Raw genomic sequence first — 20,214 nt, 5'->3', positions numbered from 1 at the left:
CAGTGGTGTTTCCACGAGACTTTATACAATCATAACGTGATTATTAAATAAAGACGGTTAATAAAAGATTGTTAGTCAGTCAGCCGGTAAATCAAAATGACCGTTAATTTGAATTTCGCGAGTTCGCGGCTTTCTGTGGGAGACAGGACAAAGCGCGCACAGATCAGAGGCGCACTGTAAAGGAAGATACATAAAACAAAATATCAGAATTAAAATTTGAATGCATTTCACACGCATTGTTTAATTTTTTTTTGTTGCTATAATTGCTACAGATAAAGTTTTTAATTGGTTCCCAGAAAAAATTATTATGAATACATTTGGAGTCAGAAAGATTTTTTTTTAGAAATACTTTTTTTTCAGCAAGGCAGCATTAAATAATAATAATAACAATAAAGTTTTAATAATGTTAATAAAGATTTCTTTATAAATGTTAATAATGTAGATTTCTTGAACAGCAAATCAGCATATTATTTAAAAAGGGTCATGTGACACTGAAGACTGGGGTAACAACTTAAAATTCGACAACATTTGAATATAGATTCAATAGAAAACTGTGATTTTAAATTGTAATATTTCAGAATATAACACAATGTAATATAATTTCTACAAACAGTATTTGAGGTGCTACTGTAAGCTGATTTGTGAACAAGACATTTCACGATTCACACAGTAAATGTAGTTGTCAATGCCACAAACTGACAGTGTGACCTTAGAACATGTTACTGTACTTGTAGTGTATTATTTCATATCCATGTCTGGATGATTTCAGCTTTCTGTAACAAAGTAATGAGGCTCATTTCATGCCATCATGTTTTTCAGTAAGTCAATAACTGCTAAAAGAATTAGGCCTCTTCATTCTGTTAGTGTGATTAAATACCTCATAAACACACTTTAATCCAACATCAGACACTGATCTGCACATTACAGTGAATTTAAAGTTGTCACACAGAAATACAGATTTTCATCCAGAGGATTAATTTCTACACAGTAAACAATGTTATAGAGATGTTCCTGTTTTAGGTCTATTTTTTAAAACCATGAAATAACATTCCCGAAACACCGCGAAGTGTTTTTTACACAACCTAAAAAAGATGACAGGATGAAGCTATGATGATTCTGGAGCGGCGTGTTTCTTCTGGTGAGTCTGAAAACCCCATTTAAAAGCGAATCTCTCGCCACAGATGGAGCAGCGGTAAGGTTTCTCTCCTGTATGCATTCGCTCATGGATCTTCATGGCACTTGATGGAGTGAAAGTCTTGTCACAATGTGAACATTTAAAAGGTTTTTCTCCTGTATGAGTCCTCTTGTGTATTTTTAAGTCACTTGGCTTATAAAAACTCTTCCCACAATCACTACAGTGATACGGTCTTTCTCCAGTGTGAACTCTCAGATGAACTCTGAAAGAACAAAGACTAGCAAAGCTCTTCCCGCAGAAGGAGCACAGGTATGGTTTCTCTCTGGTGTGAATCCTCTCATGGGTTTTCCAGCGATTTGAATGATGAAATTGTTTCTCACAGTGTGAACACTGATACGGTTTGACATCAGAGTGTAGTTTTTGGTGTTTCTTCAGAGAAGTTGAGTTTGTAAAGGTTTTCTCACACTCACTGCACTTGTACAGACTCTCATTGGTGTGAATGAGATGATGTCCCCTCAGATTAGATCCCTCTTTGAAGCTCTTTTCACAGTGAGGGCACTGATATAGACTCTCATTGGTGTGTGAGAGTAGATGGTTCTTCAGAGCCGATCTCTGTTTGAATCTCATCTCGTCGTGAGAACACTTGTACGGCCTCTCATTGGTGTGAATGAGTAGATGTTCCCTCAGATTAGATCCCTCTTTGAAGCTCTGTTCACAGTGAGGGCACTGATATGGACTCTCATTGGCGTGTGTGAAAAGATGGTTCTTCTGGTAAGGCTTCTTTTTGGTGTGAATGAATAGATGTTTCCTCAGATTAGATCCATCTCTGAAGCTCTTCTCACATTGAGGGCACTGATACGGTCTCTCATCGGTGTGTGTGTATAGATGGCTCCTCAGATGGGATCCCTGGTTGAAGCTCTTCTCGCAGTGAGGACACTTGTACGGCCTCTCATTGGTGTGTGTGAGTAGATGGCTCTTCATATGGGCCTTCTGTTTGAAGCTCTTCTCACATTCACTGCACTTATACGGCCTCTCATTGCTGTGCACGAGTAGATGGTTCTTCAGAATCGATCCCTGGGTGAAGCTCTTCTCACAGTGAGGGCACTGGTACAGGTTTTCCTCCCTGTCCTTATGAGTCGTCTTATGACGGTAGAAACTAGAAGAGGAATTAAATTTCTTCCCACACTGATCACAATGAAACTCTTTCTTCTTATGCTCTTTTGAATGATGTCTCTTCTCTTCTGAGGTTGTAAAGCTGATAATGCATATCTTGCAGGTGAAGTCTTTCTGTTCTGTGTATTTTCTCTTACGTCTCGCTAAATGTTCCTGTTTGCTGAATGTTTTTCCACAGTCGGTCACTATCTGACGCATTTTGGACATAGAGGAAGTTTCTCCATCAGAAGATGAACCAGCGTCGTCATCTGAAAGGAACATAATGGGCATAAGTCAAGTCACCTTTATTTATAAAGTGCTTTTTACAATACAGATTGTTTCAAAGCAGCTTTATAATAATGCAAGAAATGCAACAGTTATTTCTAGAAGAAAAATGGCTTTTAGTGCTTTAAGTAAAACATAACTTTTATTTAAGTTAAAAGTAAGTTTTCACTTACTTTTATGTTTAAGTGAACATAAGTCCAGTGATGGTTCATTTTTGTTATAAAAAAGTAATCAATTTAGTGCATTTATTTATAAAGCCACTCTGGAGAAAACCTTACATTCACTAGTTCACACTTACAAATGATTAGATGGAGTAAAAGAGCATGTGTATTTGGCGTGCTGTCCGGGGGAGGTCTCCGAGCTCGGAATGTGGCCAGAACCCAAAGTACTCCCATTAACTTGGGACAGCAACTGGGAATTTACTAACCCCCAAAAAAGTGTGCAACGAAGTTGGCAAAATGGTGTTTACAGGGAGAAGTCTGGATGCTCGACCGGGAGGGCCTACACAACATGCGACAGGATCCTGCAGCCACAGCATCGGACGGGTAAGCCGGCAGGATGAAATGGCTGAGCTTGCTCCACTAGCGGAGGCAACATCACGTTAGGGAGGAGGCATTTGTTGAGAGGGGTGGGCATTGTTGTGTGGGGTGCGGCACCAGGAAAAGCCGCGGCGTGTGGCTGAGCGGAGGGGGATAGTGCGGCCTGGCAGCGGCAGAATTAGGGGCTTAGCCCAGGCTTGCTGCAGGCCTGCTGCTGCGGCCAGACTCTCATCTTCTAGCACGCGAGTCAAAGACGCGAGGGAGAAGCTCTAGAAAAAAGTTATTGTAAACTATTAAAATTTGCTGTTGGTGTATTAGTCTAAAACAACATGCTCGCCAGATTGTTTATCTAAATAGCCCTATGTTGTTAAAAATTACTGTTTAACAGGTTTTAGGTTTTTGGTCATTTCCTTGATTTTTTTAATTCTTTTTTTTAATTTAAATTAACATCATAAAGTATGATTTTTTTTACTTTGAGCAATTCTGGAGCTATAATTGACTCTTCTTAGGAGCATATAAAACAAAACAGCTCCTTGGAAAAAATGAAATGTAATATTGTAGTAAGTTAGTTATAAATTAAAGAGGAAAATACCCCTAGAGTCTGCGAGAGCAGGGGCGGAAGATGACTCAATGGTGGACAACATGGTTAACGACTTTGGAATGGAAACGGATATGAGTATGGAGAGTACTTCACAAAAGACTAGTTCAGGTTCATAAGTTAGCAAAGCCATTGAACTAGGGCTGGACCCGAACATTCGAATATTCGTTCGGTGGGTTGGTATTCGATTTGAAAATGTGACATTCGAATATTCGTCTCTTTTTTCTTTTTTTTTTCACACCTGGCATCCCCCTCCAAACGGTTCTCATTCGCGCTTGAATATGTTTTACACTCTAAAATCTGGTGAAATATAATACTTAACATATAACTTCGTTATATCTACTTAATAAATATATTTGCTTCTTCTTGGACTACTAAAAGTGTTACTGCAACGGGGAGTGTTCTCTGGCTAGAGCACAGAACAGCGGAGTTTGTATGGACAGAAGTGCATGCCTGAGCTTGTATTTTGGGTTAAGCTGCGTTGCTTTGACATTGTGGAAAATAGAATAATAGAAACAAAATGTATTATCCTTTTTATCCGTTATTATCAATCTAAATTAATCTACTGCGAAATATAGGAGACTTTGAGATTTTACTGCGTCGTCACGTCACGTGCCCCAGTTAAACCGCCCATGAGTTGAACGTCATGACCGTCGCGATTCAGCGAAAAGACAAAAATGCCGAGGACTTCATCTGTGTGGGAGAACTTTAAATTAAGTGAGGAAGACAAGACAAAGGCAGTGTGTCAAATATGCGATTTGAAACTGGCCTACCACAACAGCACATCAAGCTTGAGAAATCACCTGAGTTCTGTAAGTAGACCGAGCGCCATCAGTAATTTTACACGTGGTAAAGACGTGCACTTAATTTTCTTGGAAAATAACGTTACTTGCGAATAGCCCAGCCTAATAATACTTTGTCTATAGGTACATCCCCAGGTATGGCGTTCGCAGCCATCAACATCCTCAACCACACCAAAAACTTCACAGCAGCTCCTAAAATTCCGAAAACCAATAACGGAGAAAAGAAAGAGAGAAATAAAAGATGCCATAGTTGAGTTCATCGCTATGGATATGAGACCCATTAATGTAGTTCAAGGCGAAGGCTTCAGAAAATTAATTAAGAAGATGGAGCCCGACTACACTGTCCCAAACCGCTCCAGTATTTCAAACGCCCTGTCTCTAAAGTACAGCGATCTGCGAGGCCAAATTTCTGCTATCGTTGCAAACTCAACAGCCTTGAGTTTCACAACGGACATTTGGACCTCGGTGAGTATGGAGGCGTACATGGCTGTCACCTGTCACTTTATTACTCAGGAGTGGAAACTCTCTGACTTCGTTTTGGAAACTAGGGATGGGCATGATTAATCGACGATCGATAATTGATCGTTAAGGATTTCGTCGATCCCGTTAATTTGTTATCGATTATCGAATGATTTTTTTTTTTTTTTATAAATCTGATGCAGGTTGCGTTTCGTAGTGCGAGTCTTGATGCAATTAAATGAATTTCACTGTGTGGCAGCAATTAAACATTTTACCACCCGGGGGCAATATTTGACACCATATAGGCTACTCGGTTATCTGTGATCTTCCGTTTTAATTTCAAAACAATAATCATGAAGAGGTCACGGCGAAGTGTGGCGTGGGACCATTTTGATTTAAAAAGCGAAATAGTTCACTGCAAACATTGCGATGCTGTGTATAAGAACAACACGTCCACGACTCAAATGATGTACCACTTAAACAAAGTGCATCCGTCCCTGGTTAATGTCGGTGGCGGGGCATCCTGCTCTCAGTCTCAACCTAGCATCAAGTCGGCGTTAGCTCGGACTCGGAGCTGTGATGCACAACGAGCAGAGAAAATTACCCAAGGGATCTGCAAGTTCATTGAGATGGATATTCTGCCCTTAAGTATTGTTGAGGGCAATGGTTTTCGAGAACTGATACATTTTTTTATAACCAGCATATCAAATTCCATCACGACGTACCATCACCAGACTGGTAGAAACTCGCTACGAAGAACGAAAGCAGCAGCTGTTAAAAGAATTGAGCAAAGCTGAGAGAGTTGCTCTAACTACAGACTGCTAGACCGCTTTAACAACTGAGAGCTACATCACCATAACCTGCCACTACATTAGTGATGACTGGCAAATGATCTCAGCGGTCCTGCTCACAGAAAGTCTGCCAGGCCGGCATACAGCTGACCACCTCGCTGAGAAAATGAATGGAGCGGTAGAGCAGTGGGGACTTGAAGGCCGAGTTATTGCATGCGTTCATGACAACGCGGCCAATATTGTAGCTGCCAACAGTCACACCAGAGTGCCCTGGATTTCCGTTGCCTGCTTTGCACACACCCTCCAGTTGGCCATAAATGACGGATTTGCACTGTATCTTTATCGGGTAATATCAGCGGCTAGTAAACTCGTTAGCCACTTTAATCACAGCACTGCAGCAACCAAAGCGCTGCAAAAGAAACAGGAGCAAATGGGCCTCGCAACTCACCGGCTTACCCAGTCGTGTAAAACACGGTGGAACTCCGTGTGCGAGATGTTTGATCGGCTGGTGGAGCAGCGGTGGGCTGTTGTTGCTGTGCTGTCGGACCGAACCGTGACCAAGCTTCAAGATGCCAGGATCCTGGAGTTGAAGGACGAGTACTGGCAGCTGATGGAGGAAACACAGCCCGTACTGTCAGCACTTAAATGTGCCACCACGGTTATGTCTGCAGAGAAAGACGTCTCCATCTCGAACACTTATCCCGTCACCTTCGGCCTCATCAATATCCACCTCCTGCGCAGTGAAGGAGACGGGCCCAGACTCATCGAGTTCAAGACAAAAGTGCGTTCCTCTCTCATCCAACGAATGAATGTAAGCTACATCTTTTTATCTTAGTTTACACATAATTACATGGATACTTTCCTGTTATCTGCGTTGTTTTACCTATTTAGATTTAAGCAATAAGCCCCGCGAAGAATAAAACTGTTACTCCATAAAAATATTTATTTTAATATTTATTTTATTCATAAAAAAAGAAGTTATTATAACACATTTATTCGTTAATTCGTTACCTATTTAGATTTAAGCAATAAGCCCTGTGAAGAATAAAACTGTTACTCCATAAAAATATTAATTTTAATATTTATTTTATTCATAAAAAAGAAGTTATTATAACACATTTATTCGTTAATTCGTTACCTATTTAGATTTAAACAATAAGCCCCGCAAAGAATAAAACTGTTACTCTTACTCCATAAAATATTCATTATAATATTTTTTATTCATAAAATAAACAACAAAAATATAACAACATTTATTCGTTTATTCGTTACCTATTTAGATTTAATCAACAAGCCCCGCAAAGAATAAAACTGTTACTCCATAAGAATAATATTTAATATTTCGTTTTGTAAAAAGCATTTTTTTCCTGATTATTGATTTCCCATCATATATCTATACAGATTGAGTCTGATGATGAGTTTGTGTCATTCGCCCCCATGATCTCATCAATGCTGGACCCTCGTCACAAGCACCTGGGCTTTCTTACACCAGCACAGAGACTGGCTGCTAATGTGAAACTGGTTGAACTGGGAGAGGCGGTGGGGAGTCAGGGGACCGATAGGGCGGCTATCCCACAGGCTGGGGCGGTCGAGGCTGCGTTGTCTGACACGGACGAGGGGAGCGCTAACACTGAAGTCACGACCTCCCAGTCATCTGCTATGGCACAACTCCTTGGGGATCACTATAGTAGGCCTACTACTCAATGCGAGGCAAGCATCGAAGCAGAACTTCAGAACTTTCTGAGGGAGACTCCCCCACCGCTGAATTGCACACCTACAGACTGGTGGAAAGTGAACGAATTAAGATTCCCCGGGCTGGCCAAGTTAGCGCGGAGCTACCTGTGCATCCCGGCAACATCAGTCCCCGCAGAGCGGGTGTTTTCGGCTGCAGGACTGACGGTCACCAGGTTGCGGTCGCGTCTGACCCCAGATCATGTCAACATGTTAATATTTCTCAACAAAAATCAGTAGACTGGTGCAGAATTTGTATGCGAGTTACTAACGTTAGTTATTTTTCACGAGGCTTTAAGTAGCCTAATTTGTTAAGTTAGCCTAATTGTTAGGAAGGCTATCTCATCCTCTTTCTTCTGGCTTGGATAGTTTTGAGTTACATTTTGACAAAACCTGTCAGATCTAAGTATTATTATGTTTTTTTGGTTAAGTTATTGTTTAACATGATTTTTCATTATTATTATTTTAGAACAAATGAGGTCTCGGTTTAAGAACGCCGGCTCGCAGTTGCAGGTTCCGCTGCTTTAGAGCACCGCATATGCACGCGCATATATGTTCATTTTGCCTGACTGAACGTAGTTTAACTGTCTTCCACAAGTTGATTTTGCAATAAAGGTCTCATCGAGGAAAAACACGCTGTATTTTTGTTTTCATTGCATTTTTGAATTATAAAAGTTAAATAATTAATTTTATTATAAAAAATATTAATGATTAATCGATAGTCGATCGTTAATTCTCCCGACGATCGACTAAGAAAATTTAATCGAATGACCATCCCTATTGGAAACCAAAGCATTTCAGCTGAGCCATACGGGAATCAACATTGCGCAACAGCTTGGAGACGCGGCGGACGCCTTCGCCATTCCAAATTATAAGCGAGTAGCCGTTGTTCACGACAATGCCAGCAATATGAAGCTGTGCACCGAGATGCTGAAGAAAGAACCGGAGAAATGGGGCAACGTTCAAGGGGTGTGCTGCTCAGGACACACGCTACAGCTGTGCATAAATACAGCTCTAAAACAGGACCGAATACGTCGCACAGTTGCGGCTGCCAGGAATCTCGTGGGACACTTCAAAAAAAGTGCAAAGGCTACAGCTGCTTTGAAAGAGAAACAAACGCAGCAGAACGTTGTAGATCACAAACTAATTCAAGATGTCGCTACTCGTTGGAACTCTACGTGTGAAATGCTTAACCGACTGGTGGAGCAACGATGGCCAGTGACAGCTGTTTTGTCAGATCCCAGCATCACGAAGAAAGGAGATCGCACCCTTGACTTGACAGCAGACCAATGGAAACTGGCACAGGAGACAGCAGAAGTACTGGGGCCCCTAATCACACTCACAGAACTACTTTCACAGGAGGCAAACTTATCGTTGTCTGCAACAGTGCCTATGCTCTTCAACCTGAATAAACGCCACCTGTCACCGGAGGAGGATGACAGCCCTGCCATCAGAGAAATGAAGAAGACCCTCGTCACGGAGATCGACAGCAGATGGCAACTGTTAAGTTTGGAACCCGGCAGCATCTACCTCCTTTCTTCAGCACTAGACCAGCGATTTAAGCACCTCAAATTTCTTGAGAACGAGAAGAAGGACCTGGTCTACATTGAGGTTAGACTGATATTAATATTTTACATTTATATATTGTAATTTAATATGATTATTATGCCACACTAGGCTACTTTATCTTGTGCACAACAACGAATAGATCTGACTAAGAAAATGCTATTGGATTTTAAGGTTTTCCGCCTGGCTGAACATCTGCACCAGCAACAGACCGTTCCGGAGATGGAAGAGCTGTCAGGAAGCCATGGAGAAGAGGAGACTGCCGCCGCCGTGCCACCACCAAAAAAAAAAAGATTGGAGATTTCAATGCTGATGCAGTCCGATGATGACGAAGAGGAAGAAGAACACGGAGACAGCGCAAAGAAAGAGATGGAGCAATATTTGAAAGACACCACTAAAGTACAGTCGGGCCCACTTGCATGGTGGAAACAAAACAGTGACCGCTACCCTAAACTGGCATTTGCAGCCAAACACCTGCTTTGCGTTCCGGCCACTTCAACTCCATCAGAGCGGATTTTCTCAAAAGCTGGCTACGTCGTTAATAAGACCCGAAGTTCCCTTTTACCTGAAAATGTGGACAAACTCATCTTCCTCGCACACAACATGAAGAGAGTGTAGGTAGACTGCAACAACCTGTCCTGATAGACCTGATTGTGATTTATTTGAAAGTTCGACTTTTTCTGTTTATTGAAATGTGAGCTGCGCTAATTACGCCAGCCAGCCTAAAATTTGTTTTCGCATTAATAATTTTAAGTTACCTTGTTCTGTTTACAATTTGTTTAATTCTATAAGGGAATTTTTTTTATTTTTTTTAAACTGTTCGTTAATTGAAATGTGTGATGTTGTTATTGAAATTGTTATTGTTATTGCTACCCTGTTCTTTATTTAGGCTATTACAGTTCGTTCATTTATTTTTCGTTTTTCTTTATTTAAATTTCCTTTTTCCTTTATTTAAATTTCGTTTTTCTATATTTATATTTCGTTTTTATTTATTTCAATTTCGTTTTTATTTTTTATTTATTTCAATTTCGTTTTATTTATTTCAATTTCGTTTTTATTTATTTTTTATTTCAATTTCGTTTTTATTTTAATTTTATTTCAATTTCGTTTTTATTTATTTCAATTTCGTTTTTATTTATTTCAATTTCGTTTTTATTTATTTAAATCTACCCTACTTTGTCAGTGAGAAAAATATTATAAGACTATACCTTATTAAAAATATTGCTTAAGTTAAAAGACCTGTGTGTGTGTTTTATATCACTAGTGGAGTGTCCGTTCTCGGAGCATAAGCTCTGCTCGCGTGAGGCGCGCCGCTTCCCGCTTGCGCTGTTCTGTAGTTTATTAAAAGTTTATTAATTCTGAACGTGTCGCGTGACGTGTCTCGCCTGTCTCTCTATATTGCACCAAATACGACACTGCGCTCCCTTGTGAAGTTGTTTGGATGAACGGTTCTCGAAATAATCAAAATGCAAACGGACAGACAGACATATAGAGATTCCGAAGCTTCGAATATTCGATGTTCATTACTACCGAAGCTTCGAAGCTCAAAAAATGGTATTCGGACCAGCCCTACATTGAACTCCAAGCTTGTGTCTGTGGCTGGAGCAAGGCGACAACGGTCAGGGGTTTGAAGATTCATCAAGGGAAAATGAAATGCTTGAGGGAGAAGGGACAAGGGCCTCGCATTGATCAGTACTTCTTAAGAAGTCAGTCAAGTCAGTCGAATGAAATCCAGCGACAGGAAGCAAACCACAGTTCGCAGGATATCAGCACCCTGTCATAGAGGAGAGGAGGGTTTGCACAGTTAGTGATGAACACATTGATACTTGTGAACCCGGTAAGACTAACCAGCATAAGAGAGAAAAGAACCTCAACGGGCATAGGCCTGGAGTTAGATGGCCAAGAGCTTGTGAGAAAACTGCATGGGACACGGTAAACACAGATCTATGCTTTGCATTGGAAAGATTAACTAGTACAGTTGAAAAGAAGCTGGATAAATTTGGGGACATCATTTACGCATTTGGAAGTGAGAGGTTTGGTGTGGAAAAAAGGAAGGAAAAAGTACAAACTACTCCTGGAATGTCTAGACAGCAGCAGAAAATTGAAGGGTTAGTTAGAGAAAGGAGAGGCTGAGGAAGCAATGGAAAAGAGCGGAACAACGTCAGAAGGAGGGACTCAATCTCTTACAAAAGGGCCATAAAAGATAAGCTTGCAACATTACGCAGAGCTCAGCGCCTACGGAAACGCTACAAAAAGGAGCGTGCGAAGGCTAATTTCTATAAAGATCCATTCAAATACGTAAAGAAGTTATTCACCAGTGAGAAGAATGGCACTTTAAAAGCATCTAGGGTTGAGCTAGAGAGATATTTGGAGGAAACACATACAGATGCAAAAAGGCATGAGCCTATGTCAATTCCATCAGACATCCCACCTGTCAATACACCAGAATACCAAATGGAAGTCTGTGCACCTAAGTGGAAAGAGATAGAGCAGGTTGTGAGAAAGGCAAGGGCTTCATCATCTCCAGGGCCTAATGGAGTTCCGTACAGAGTGTACAAGAGTGCTTCAGGAGTTTTACGAATTCTGTGGAAATTGATAAAAGTGGCTTGGGAAAAGCAGGTTGTACCTAGAGCATGGCGCCGAGCAGGGGGAGTCTTTATACCCAAAGAAAAAGATGCTACAAGCATCAGTCAGTTTCGCCCTATTTCACTATTAAACGTCGAAGGCAAGATTTTCTTCAGCATTATTGCTCAGAGATTATCAACCTACCTATTAAAGAATGGCTTCATTGACACTTCAGTTCAAAAAGGCATTCCGGGATTCTCAGGATGCTTAGAACAAATCAGTGTTATCTGGCAACGAATTCAATCAGCTAAAAAGGAGAGGAAGGAGCTCCAAGTGACATTCCAGGATTTGGCTAATGCATATGGTTCAGTGCCACATGAGCTTCTTTGGGCATCATTTGATTTTTTCAGGGTACCGATGTCGATAACAAAGTTAGTGAAAGCCTATTTTGGAGATTTGCAATTTAGTTTCTCAACTCCAGAATTCAGCACTACATGGCAATGCTTAGAGGTTGGAATAATGGCAGGATGCACCATTTCTCCACTGGCTTTTACCATGGCAATGGAAGTAATCATTAGGGCATCAAAATGGGTAGTAGGAGAAGTGCGCTTCTGGGATGCGACTACCCCCAATCAGAGCATACATGGATGACATGAGAACCATGACTATAATGGTAGCCTGCACTAATCGGTTATTGGGGAAGTTAACAGATAATATTGAATGGGCAAGAATGCAATTTAAGCCCTCTAAATCAAGGAGCATCTCAATAATTAATGGCAAGGTAGTAGATAAAACATTCTTGTTTACTGGTAAGGCAATACCAACAGTTTCTCAGAAGCCAGTGAAGAGTCTAGGGAGATGGTACAATGGGGATCTAAAGGTCACAGTTCGAGTGGGAGAAGTTAGACGACAACAGTGGAAGGGTTGAAGAGCATAAACAGCTGTGCTCTACCAGGCAAACTAAAACTAAAACTGCTTTCAGTTTGGTCTACTGCCAAGGTTGCTGTGGCCACTGACTGTGTACGAGGTTTCTTTGACAACAGTGGATAAGCTGGAAGCGTTAATAAGTTCATACATCAGGAAATGGTTGGGAGTCCCACGCTGCCTCAGCAGAGTGGGACTTTATAGTAAAGGAGTATTGCAGCTGCCAGTCTCTGCTTTAACCGAGGAGTTTAAGTGTGCCAAGGTCAGACTGGAAATGACTTTAGCAGAGTCACGCGACAAATGTGTAAGGGAGGCAGCCCCTGTGGTAAAAACTGGTAGAAAGTGGTCAGCAAAGAAATCTGTAGTAGAGGCAAAGGCTGACCTTCAAATTGGGGATATCGTGGGACAGGTACAGCATGGAAGAGGGGGTTCTGGGCTCAGTTTAGCTCCTCCAAAATGGCACAAGGCAGGCCCAGCTCAAAGGAGGAAGCTGGTAGTCAACGAGGTGCGAAAGCAGGAGGAGAGGATGAGATGTATAAAGGCCATTTCCCAGGCCAAGCAGGGAGAGTTGATGAGATGGGAGAGTGTGGAACAACGCAAAATGGGCTGGCAAGATCTTAGGTCAATGGAAGAGTTTCAGTTTCCTTATTAGGTCAACATATGATGTTCTCCCATCACCGCAGAACCTAAACCTCTGGGTAGGAGAGGATCCCTCTTGTCCTTTGTGTTCATCACCTGCCACATTAAGGCACATTTTGACAGGATGTAAGGTGGCTCTTAGCCAAGGTCGGTTTACTTGGCGCCATGACCAAGTATTGCGATATTTGGCTTTAGCATTGGAAGGCAAGCGTAATATGACCAATAAGTTGCCGCCTGTTCTATCAAAACATTACATGCAGAAGGCAATATTCCTCCGCCCAGGCGAGCAACCACAAAGAAAAGGTGCTAACACCAATTCTCGCCCAGGACAACTGGAAGCTGCTAGGGACTGGAAGATGCTGGCTGATCTTGATCAACGGCTTATTTTTCCACCTGAGATTGCCAACACTAACCTACGACCAGATATTGTTTTGTGGTCTGGATCAGCACGCATTGTTCAACTGATAGAGTTAACAGTGCCATGGGAGGATGCGGTAGATGAGGCATATGAGAGGAAGAAACTGCGGTATTCTCATCTGGCCACTGAAGCAGAACAGCGAGGATGGAGAGTCCAGGTTTATCCAGTGGAAGTGGGTTGTCGAGGTTTAGTGGCACACTCTACAACCCGGTTCCTCAGAGACGTCGGATTCAATGGCCAAGAGTTGCGTCGCACTGTAAAGAACTTATCTGAAGCAGCAGAAAGGAGCAGCAACTTGCTGTGATTGAGACGGAAAGATTCTAGCTGACTGTGTACAGGCCGCCATGCTACGGTTTCGTAGGATTCTTGAAAACTTGAAGAGTCGGTTTTGTATAGGTTGTATAGTATTAACAGTCATTACGTTCCTGTGTATATTGCGTGAATGACGGGTGGTTGGGCAGATATTGTGTTTTGCGGTAGGTGGTATGCCATATGGAACCGTTGCCACTGCAACTGCATATTAACGCACCAGTGGGGCTCGACAGCCTTAGTCAAACGGGTTGGCGCGTATGGTTGGGTTGCGGAGAGATTGTTAGATTGTGGTTAGGTCTCAGCAGCAAGAGGGAAGTAGAGGTCAGTAAGCTGGGCTGAATTGAGTGGGGGACGGAGGGGGGTGACTCTGGGACGCCAGAGTCACTGTTGAGCCCTCTTGAGGTGTCGTGGGCTAGTCGACAAAACACTGAGGACGGAAGGTGCCCACTTGAAGACCCAGGAGATGTTCCCTACTCCGCTCAATCCAGAGGGTTGTTATGGGGGGACCGCAGTGTGGTTGCAGCCGTTGTGTGTGCTGACGCGCAAATACACTGCAGCTATTAACACCAGACAGAAGGAGATTCACGTCACCAGATGGAAAGAAGCGTAAATGGATGGAGAAGCATAGGTTACTGTAAAGCTACGTCTTAGTTGGTGCTTATCTTGGCGAAAGCCGAGTACAAATCAGCATGAAGTTTTAACATCTACTCTCGTGTAATGGAAATCATAAACAAAGGTTTATTTTAGTTCAGATTAGTTTGAGGGCAGCAATTGTATTCATAATGTCAAAATAAAACCAACGTAATGTTACTTGAAGGCATTATAGCCTACTATTCCTGCCAAACTTCCATGGTTGCAGTTAGTGTTACTACAGTAAATCCATAGTGAATGTTGCTGATCTGTGGACACTGGATAGTTAATTCATGGCACAATGTTTCTTCCTGGTTTCCACGTCAGTGCTGTTTGATCCGTTGATAACGGAGAAATGTGAATGTTTCTCACTAGATCTCGCAGGAGTCGCAGCGATGTTATTACTTTTGTAGCAAATTCAAATGCTTCCTTTACTTGATCTCTTATTAGCACTGTGTAGTAACAGTGTCGCTTGATCAAGATCGGCTCGCGCTGCTTTGGTCCAAGCTGATAAACGGTCCGTCAACCACACAATAATGAGCAGTTCCGCTTGCATTACGTTTGCCATTTCATGTTGGGAAAAGTTGTGGTGCCTCCGGCGGATTATGAGCGTGCTTACCACGCGCAACGCGCCTACATTTGAAATAACGAAATTTTGGTCGGCAGGAAAAATGGCCTACAACCCCCCCAGCCCCCTCAAAAAAAACCTCCCCGGTTCTGCACGATTCACGTATATGACCCAATTGACCAAGAAAACGGAGATTGTCGCCGTAAAGCGACAAGTTTGCAGGTATGAAACTATGAAATGGCTTCCAAGGTGCAAATTTTTTAAACGTTATCTTCTCTGTGTAAACGTGAATCTATGAAAACGGTGACGGCGTGCACATGCATGTTACGTGTTTAGTCTATAGTTATGCACGTTTGAATATTACAAAATATTACGCTTTTTTTACAAAGTGACATTGCCAAATAACCTGTCTGGCCTGCATACAACTTAATCTTTAGTCGTTTCCGCAGATTCATGCAAACTGGAATCATGTTGATAATGTTTTATCTGTACAGAGGTAAAGGGAAGGGAAAGAGGCCTTCACAGGGTTGAGTCTAGTTGACATTTCAGGGTTGCGATGTGGCCGTGTCCAGGCGCAGGTCCTTCATTAGATCTGGATACGGTGGACTAGGGGTGTAAATCGGAGCCTACATGACGATTCGATACGATACCGATTTCTTAAGCTAACGATTCGATTATTTTCGATACTTCAGAATTCCCCGCGATACGATTCGATTCAATAATCGATATTTTTACATGATATCTATTAAGTTTCAAATAAATCAACAAAAATGTTTAAAATTTGCCTTATATTGAGAATACAGGAACAGTATTCTATTCACATAATGTGTATGTTGTGCTCAATGCACCGCAAATAGAACAGCAAATATAACAGTTACTGCATACAGTTCAAAACTTAATTCTATCGAATCCTGGTGCGTTTCCGATCATCTTACGTCATCGCAAACGTGCACGACGCATGATAGAAAACAGAATGCGGGTCAATATATTGTGTTTTTTTATTTTTCATTTGGTGCTATTATGCACAGCTGAGTGAACAACTACGGTTTACTGTGTGTCGCATTTGGCTTTTTGCTGATTGCAAACGCAGGAGACAGTGGATTTCCATTAATTTGTTGCCCTGAGTCCACGCGCTATGTGTTTGCGAATACACTGCAGACTCACTCTCGCTCTTATCCAAGGTAAATTATCAACACTATCATCCCTTACATGTGTTTTATTTAACTAACTACATCATAATCAGCTATAAAGCATGCGCAGGTCACTTACTTCCTGAACAAGTGCGCACCCGAGTCCGTGATGCTTTCACATTCATGCGAGCAGCGGCACGGTTCGAGTGCAACCGAACTCAGCGCATCTCCTCCAGGCAGTCTCGGGTTTGGTACCCCAGTGCGCACCCGGGTCCGCATGACAGACAGTGTTTACATAATTAGCGATTTTTCATGCGAACCGTGCCCGTTCCGTTCCGAGTTGGTGTGAAAGCAGACTTTTCAAGTAAGCTGTTGAAGTAGCCTTTTGTACACGTTAGCGCCTGTTTTTTTACGTTATAGTAACTGCTAGCTTGGAATTCGCTGACTAAGTGACTGAGGGTGCATTCACACTGGCAGTTTAGTTCGGTGACTAACTAACGTTAGCCAAGTGCATAACAACAATCGTTTGTACGCATATGAGCGGATGCTGAAAATAGACAGGCGGCAAAACAAACACACTAATCGATACTCTTGCGGACGCATCGATGCATCGAATCGTCGGCTGTATAATCGATGCATCGATACGAATAGATTTATATTTATACTCCTACGGTGGACTACGGTAAACCTCGGGATAAACAGAGAGATTAATATTAGCGTAGGCGCCATTCTTCTTATGATGTATCAGGTGTTATGGGAAGTGTTCCCGGTTCCGGCTGACCTAGTTTATCCAGCCTAACATTTTACATGATTTGAATTATAGAAGTCTATAATGTGTTATGTGTATGCTAGGTCAAAGAGATGTGTTTTAAGTCTAGATTTAAATTGACAGAGTGTGCCTGCTTCCCGGACAATGTTAGGAAGACTGTTCCAAAGTTTAGGGGCTAAATAGGAAAAGAATCTGCCACCAGCAGTCAATTTTGATACTCTAGGTATTATCAACTGGCCAGAATTTTGAGATCGCAATAGACACAAAGGACTATAATGCGTTAGGAGCTCGCTCAAGTACTGGGGAGCAAACCATTTAGTGCTTTGTAAGTAATCAGCAGTATTTTAAAATATAACAATGTTTAATAGGGAGCCAATGCAGTGTTGAAAGAACCGGGATAATGTTGTCATACTTCCTGGTTCTGGTAAGAACTCTTGTTGCTGCGTTTTGTACCAGCTGTAGTTTGTTCATTATGCGTGCAGGGCAACCACCCATTAGAGCATTACAATAATCTAGCCATGAGGTCATGAACGCATGAACTAACTGTTCCGCATTTGTCATTGCAGACCTAACATATTTGCGATGTCATTAAGCCATTTGATAGATGCACCCCGTACCGCGGAACAAGTCTCTGGGTTAGTAGCCGCCCAGTGATAGTAACTATAGTGACAGCATGAGAAGATGCGTTGTAGTCAGCGCTTGGTCAGTTAATTTTGGCATTTTCTAAGTAAGTTAGCCTTATAGGCTAGTAATAAATGAACACACATACAAAAATGTCTTTCGTCCTGTAGGCGTCCTGGGGAATATTTCTGTTCGTCCTAAACACATTTTCTATCGTCCCCAGGATGTAAGCAGATCAAGCAGTTTTTAAGGCCTTTCTCTAAGCAATCGTGTTCTTTCTCCACGAAATGCGAGAAGTTTTGTTTTCTTCCAGATATGCTCTATTTTTGTAGCTGCTCTCTTGAGGGCCTGAGTGTGCTCGTTGTACCACGGCATTGGACTATTTTCTTTAATTTTCTTTAAGCGCAAAATGAGCAATCCTAAGCTATCTGGGAAACTGAAACTAAAGATTGCTTTAGAAATAATCTTCCTGTTCGGTGTTAAAACTGATAGTTCTACCATATTTGTGACAGGGAGTCAGTTTTGCAGACTTGGCTAAATTAAGTATACATGAGACTAGACAATGATCTGAGATGTCATCGCTCTGCTGTAGAATTTAAACGGCATCAACATTGATTCAATTTGACAATATTAGATCCGAAAGTAAGATAACGACAATGTTGTCTAACTCCAATAGAGTTAAGAATGTCACTTGTAAGGGTGGCCTTGCGGGATTATGCGGAATGTGAAGTTTAAGTGCCCGAGTAAAGAAAGCAGGTCACGTTTAGAACAGTTTGACTGTCTGGGAAGGTAGATGCGACCAGATATATCCTATCGAATTTTCCTTGTGCGGAGAGGCTTGGAAATTAACTGTTTCCGAGTTGTTTGTTTCTTTATCTGTTGCTGGTTTGAGTGGAACACACATTCATTCGGGTAAGTTCAAAAGAGACTTGAATATGGGAAAAAGGAAGAAACATACCTGAAGGATCAAAATCTTCATCATTGTCAACATTATCATTATTACGATCTTCATCCTCCTCCTCATGGCTTTGTTGTTGTTCCTCTGCTGTGGTTTCTTCTCCTCGTCTCTCTATCAGGTTCCTGCAGTCCTCCAGTTTGACGGAGCACATCTTCATCTGCTGTTCTCCAGCGTTACAATCAGAGGTTTGATCAGCGGATCCATGATCCTGAGTGTCAGTATAACACAGTAAAGTGAGGCTGAGCTCTGAGTCCTGTGTGTCTCTGGATCTCCAGGCTGAATCCTGAGCTTCTGTCCCATCAGTCACACACACTGAAACCTTCTCCAGATCCTGACAAAATAGATAAACAACAACCTGTTGATATTAGCCTCATTACTCAGCAGTTATCTCTAGTGGTTATATTGGTCGATTTGTTAGCATATTTTGCTTCTGTAAACAAAACTTTGGTTTGATTGAGCTGAAGGATGAAATGATGAGCTGCTCAAACCTCTCTGTTGGGTTTGTCTCCTCTTTCTTCAGCTGACAGATTTCAGTGATGAAATCCTCAATATCCAGAATGGACAGATCAGTTCCTGCTGATTTACAGCAGATCACATCCATCTGTGCTGTCATGGTCAACATCTGAAGACAAACACATCATGAGCAGAACTAATAAAAATAACATTATTTTCGGAGAATATTCAGAAACATTTCATTTCAGATGTTAAATGTGTTTTGAGCAACCACAGAGCATGAATAATATCAAATGTTATAATATATTACGTGAATATATCAGATATTAAACACAATATTATGAGATTGCTGCTCATTTCTCACGAAACTGTTAGAACATTACTACAAGCGTATATAATTAAAAATTAAGCATTGTGTTAGTATACTATACTATTGCTTACAACAAACATATTGGTTTTAACCGTAACGTGGTTACATAAGTAAAAAACAGGACGGATACTGTAGTAAAACCATGGTTATTTTTCATATTTAAATTAATTAAAAAGAGGCAGAAAAATAACAAACAATCAGCTAAAACCCATGCATAATGTACAAGATTAAACTCACCGTCTGAATACTCCAGTTGTCTTTCTTTCTTCAGTGGTTTTACCGTAGACTAAATAACGTCACAGCGACTCCTAAATTTCGAGCGATGGTGTAAAAGAGTAAAATCTTCACCAACCCGAATTTCACTTATTAAAAATACAATTGTATTTCAGTAGCTTTGCCAAGAGACTAATATACTTCTAAACACATCGACAAACGAATGTTAGTCAGTCAGTCAGTAAGTAAATCAAAATGACCGTTAATTTTTGAATTACGCGAGTTCGCGGGTTTCTGTGAAAGCGCGCAGATATCAGAGGCGTCTTTTTTCAAAGGAAAAGTCATGTTCCCAGACGCTCTCGGTTTGAAATAAATGCTGTCCTTCGTTAATCTGTGAACCCTGACAAAACTGTATCTTTCTACGCTTCATTAAGCAGCACAAGCTTTTTCAACTGCGATGAAGAAAGAATTATTGAGCAGCAAATCAACATGATTTATGGGTCATGTGGCACTGAAGACAGTAGTAACAGCCAATCAAAATACAGCTTTGACTCAATGAAAAGGAAATACATTTGAATATTGATT

The 20,214-nt window shown here is 41.4% G+C and overlaps 1 protein-coding gene across 2 annotated transcripts; it reads right to left on the bottom strand.

The window, feature by feature from the left end:
* Window positions 1-864: 864 nt before the first annotated feature.
* LOC143706207 (uncharacterized) lies at window positions 865-18,792 on the bottom strand. 2 transcript variants are annotated; one of them, XM_077197879.1, is made up of 2 exons: window positions 18,594-18,792; window positions 865-2,556 (listed from the first exon to the last, which is right to left on the bottom strand). In XM_077197879.1, exons 1-2 carry the CDS (start codon window positions 18,748-18,750, stop codon window positions 1,106-1,108), a joined length of 1,608 nt encoding a protein of 535 aa, XP_077053994.1. In that variant the 5' UTR covers window positions 18,751-18,792; the 3' UTR covers window positions 865-1,105. The 2 variants fall into 2 exon arrangements, with proteins under 2 accessions (XP_077053994.1, XP_077054004.1); XM_077197889.1 differs by lacking the exon at window positions 18,594-18,792 and adding an exon at window positions 15,522-15,721.
* Between the last annotated feature and the right edge of the window lie 1,422 nt (window positions 18,793-20,214).

This window comes from Siphateles boraxobius, unplaced genomic scaffold, assembly GCF_051911475.1.
Source record: "Siphateles boraxobius isolate OS27281-9 unplaced genomic scaffold, OSU_SipBor_1 111, whole genome shotgun sequence".
Classification (NCBI taxonomy): Eukaryota; Metazoa; Chordata; class Actinopteri; order Cypriniformes; family Leuciscidae; genus Siphateles; species Siphateles boraxobius.
Note: the sequence above shows the minus strand (reverse complement) of the source record. Positions and strands in the feature narration are given on the sequence as shown.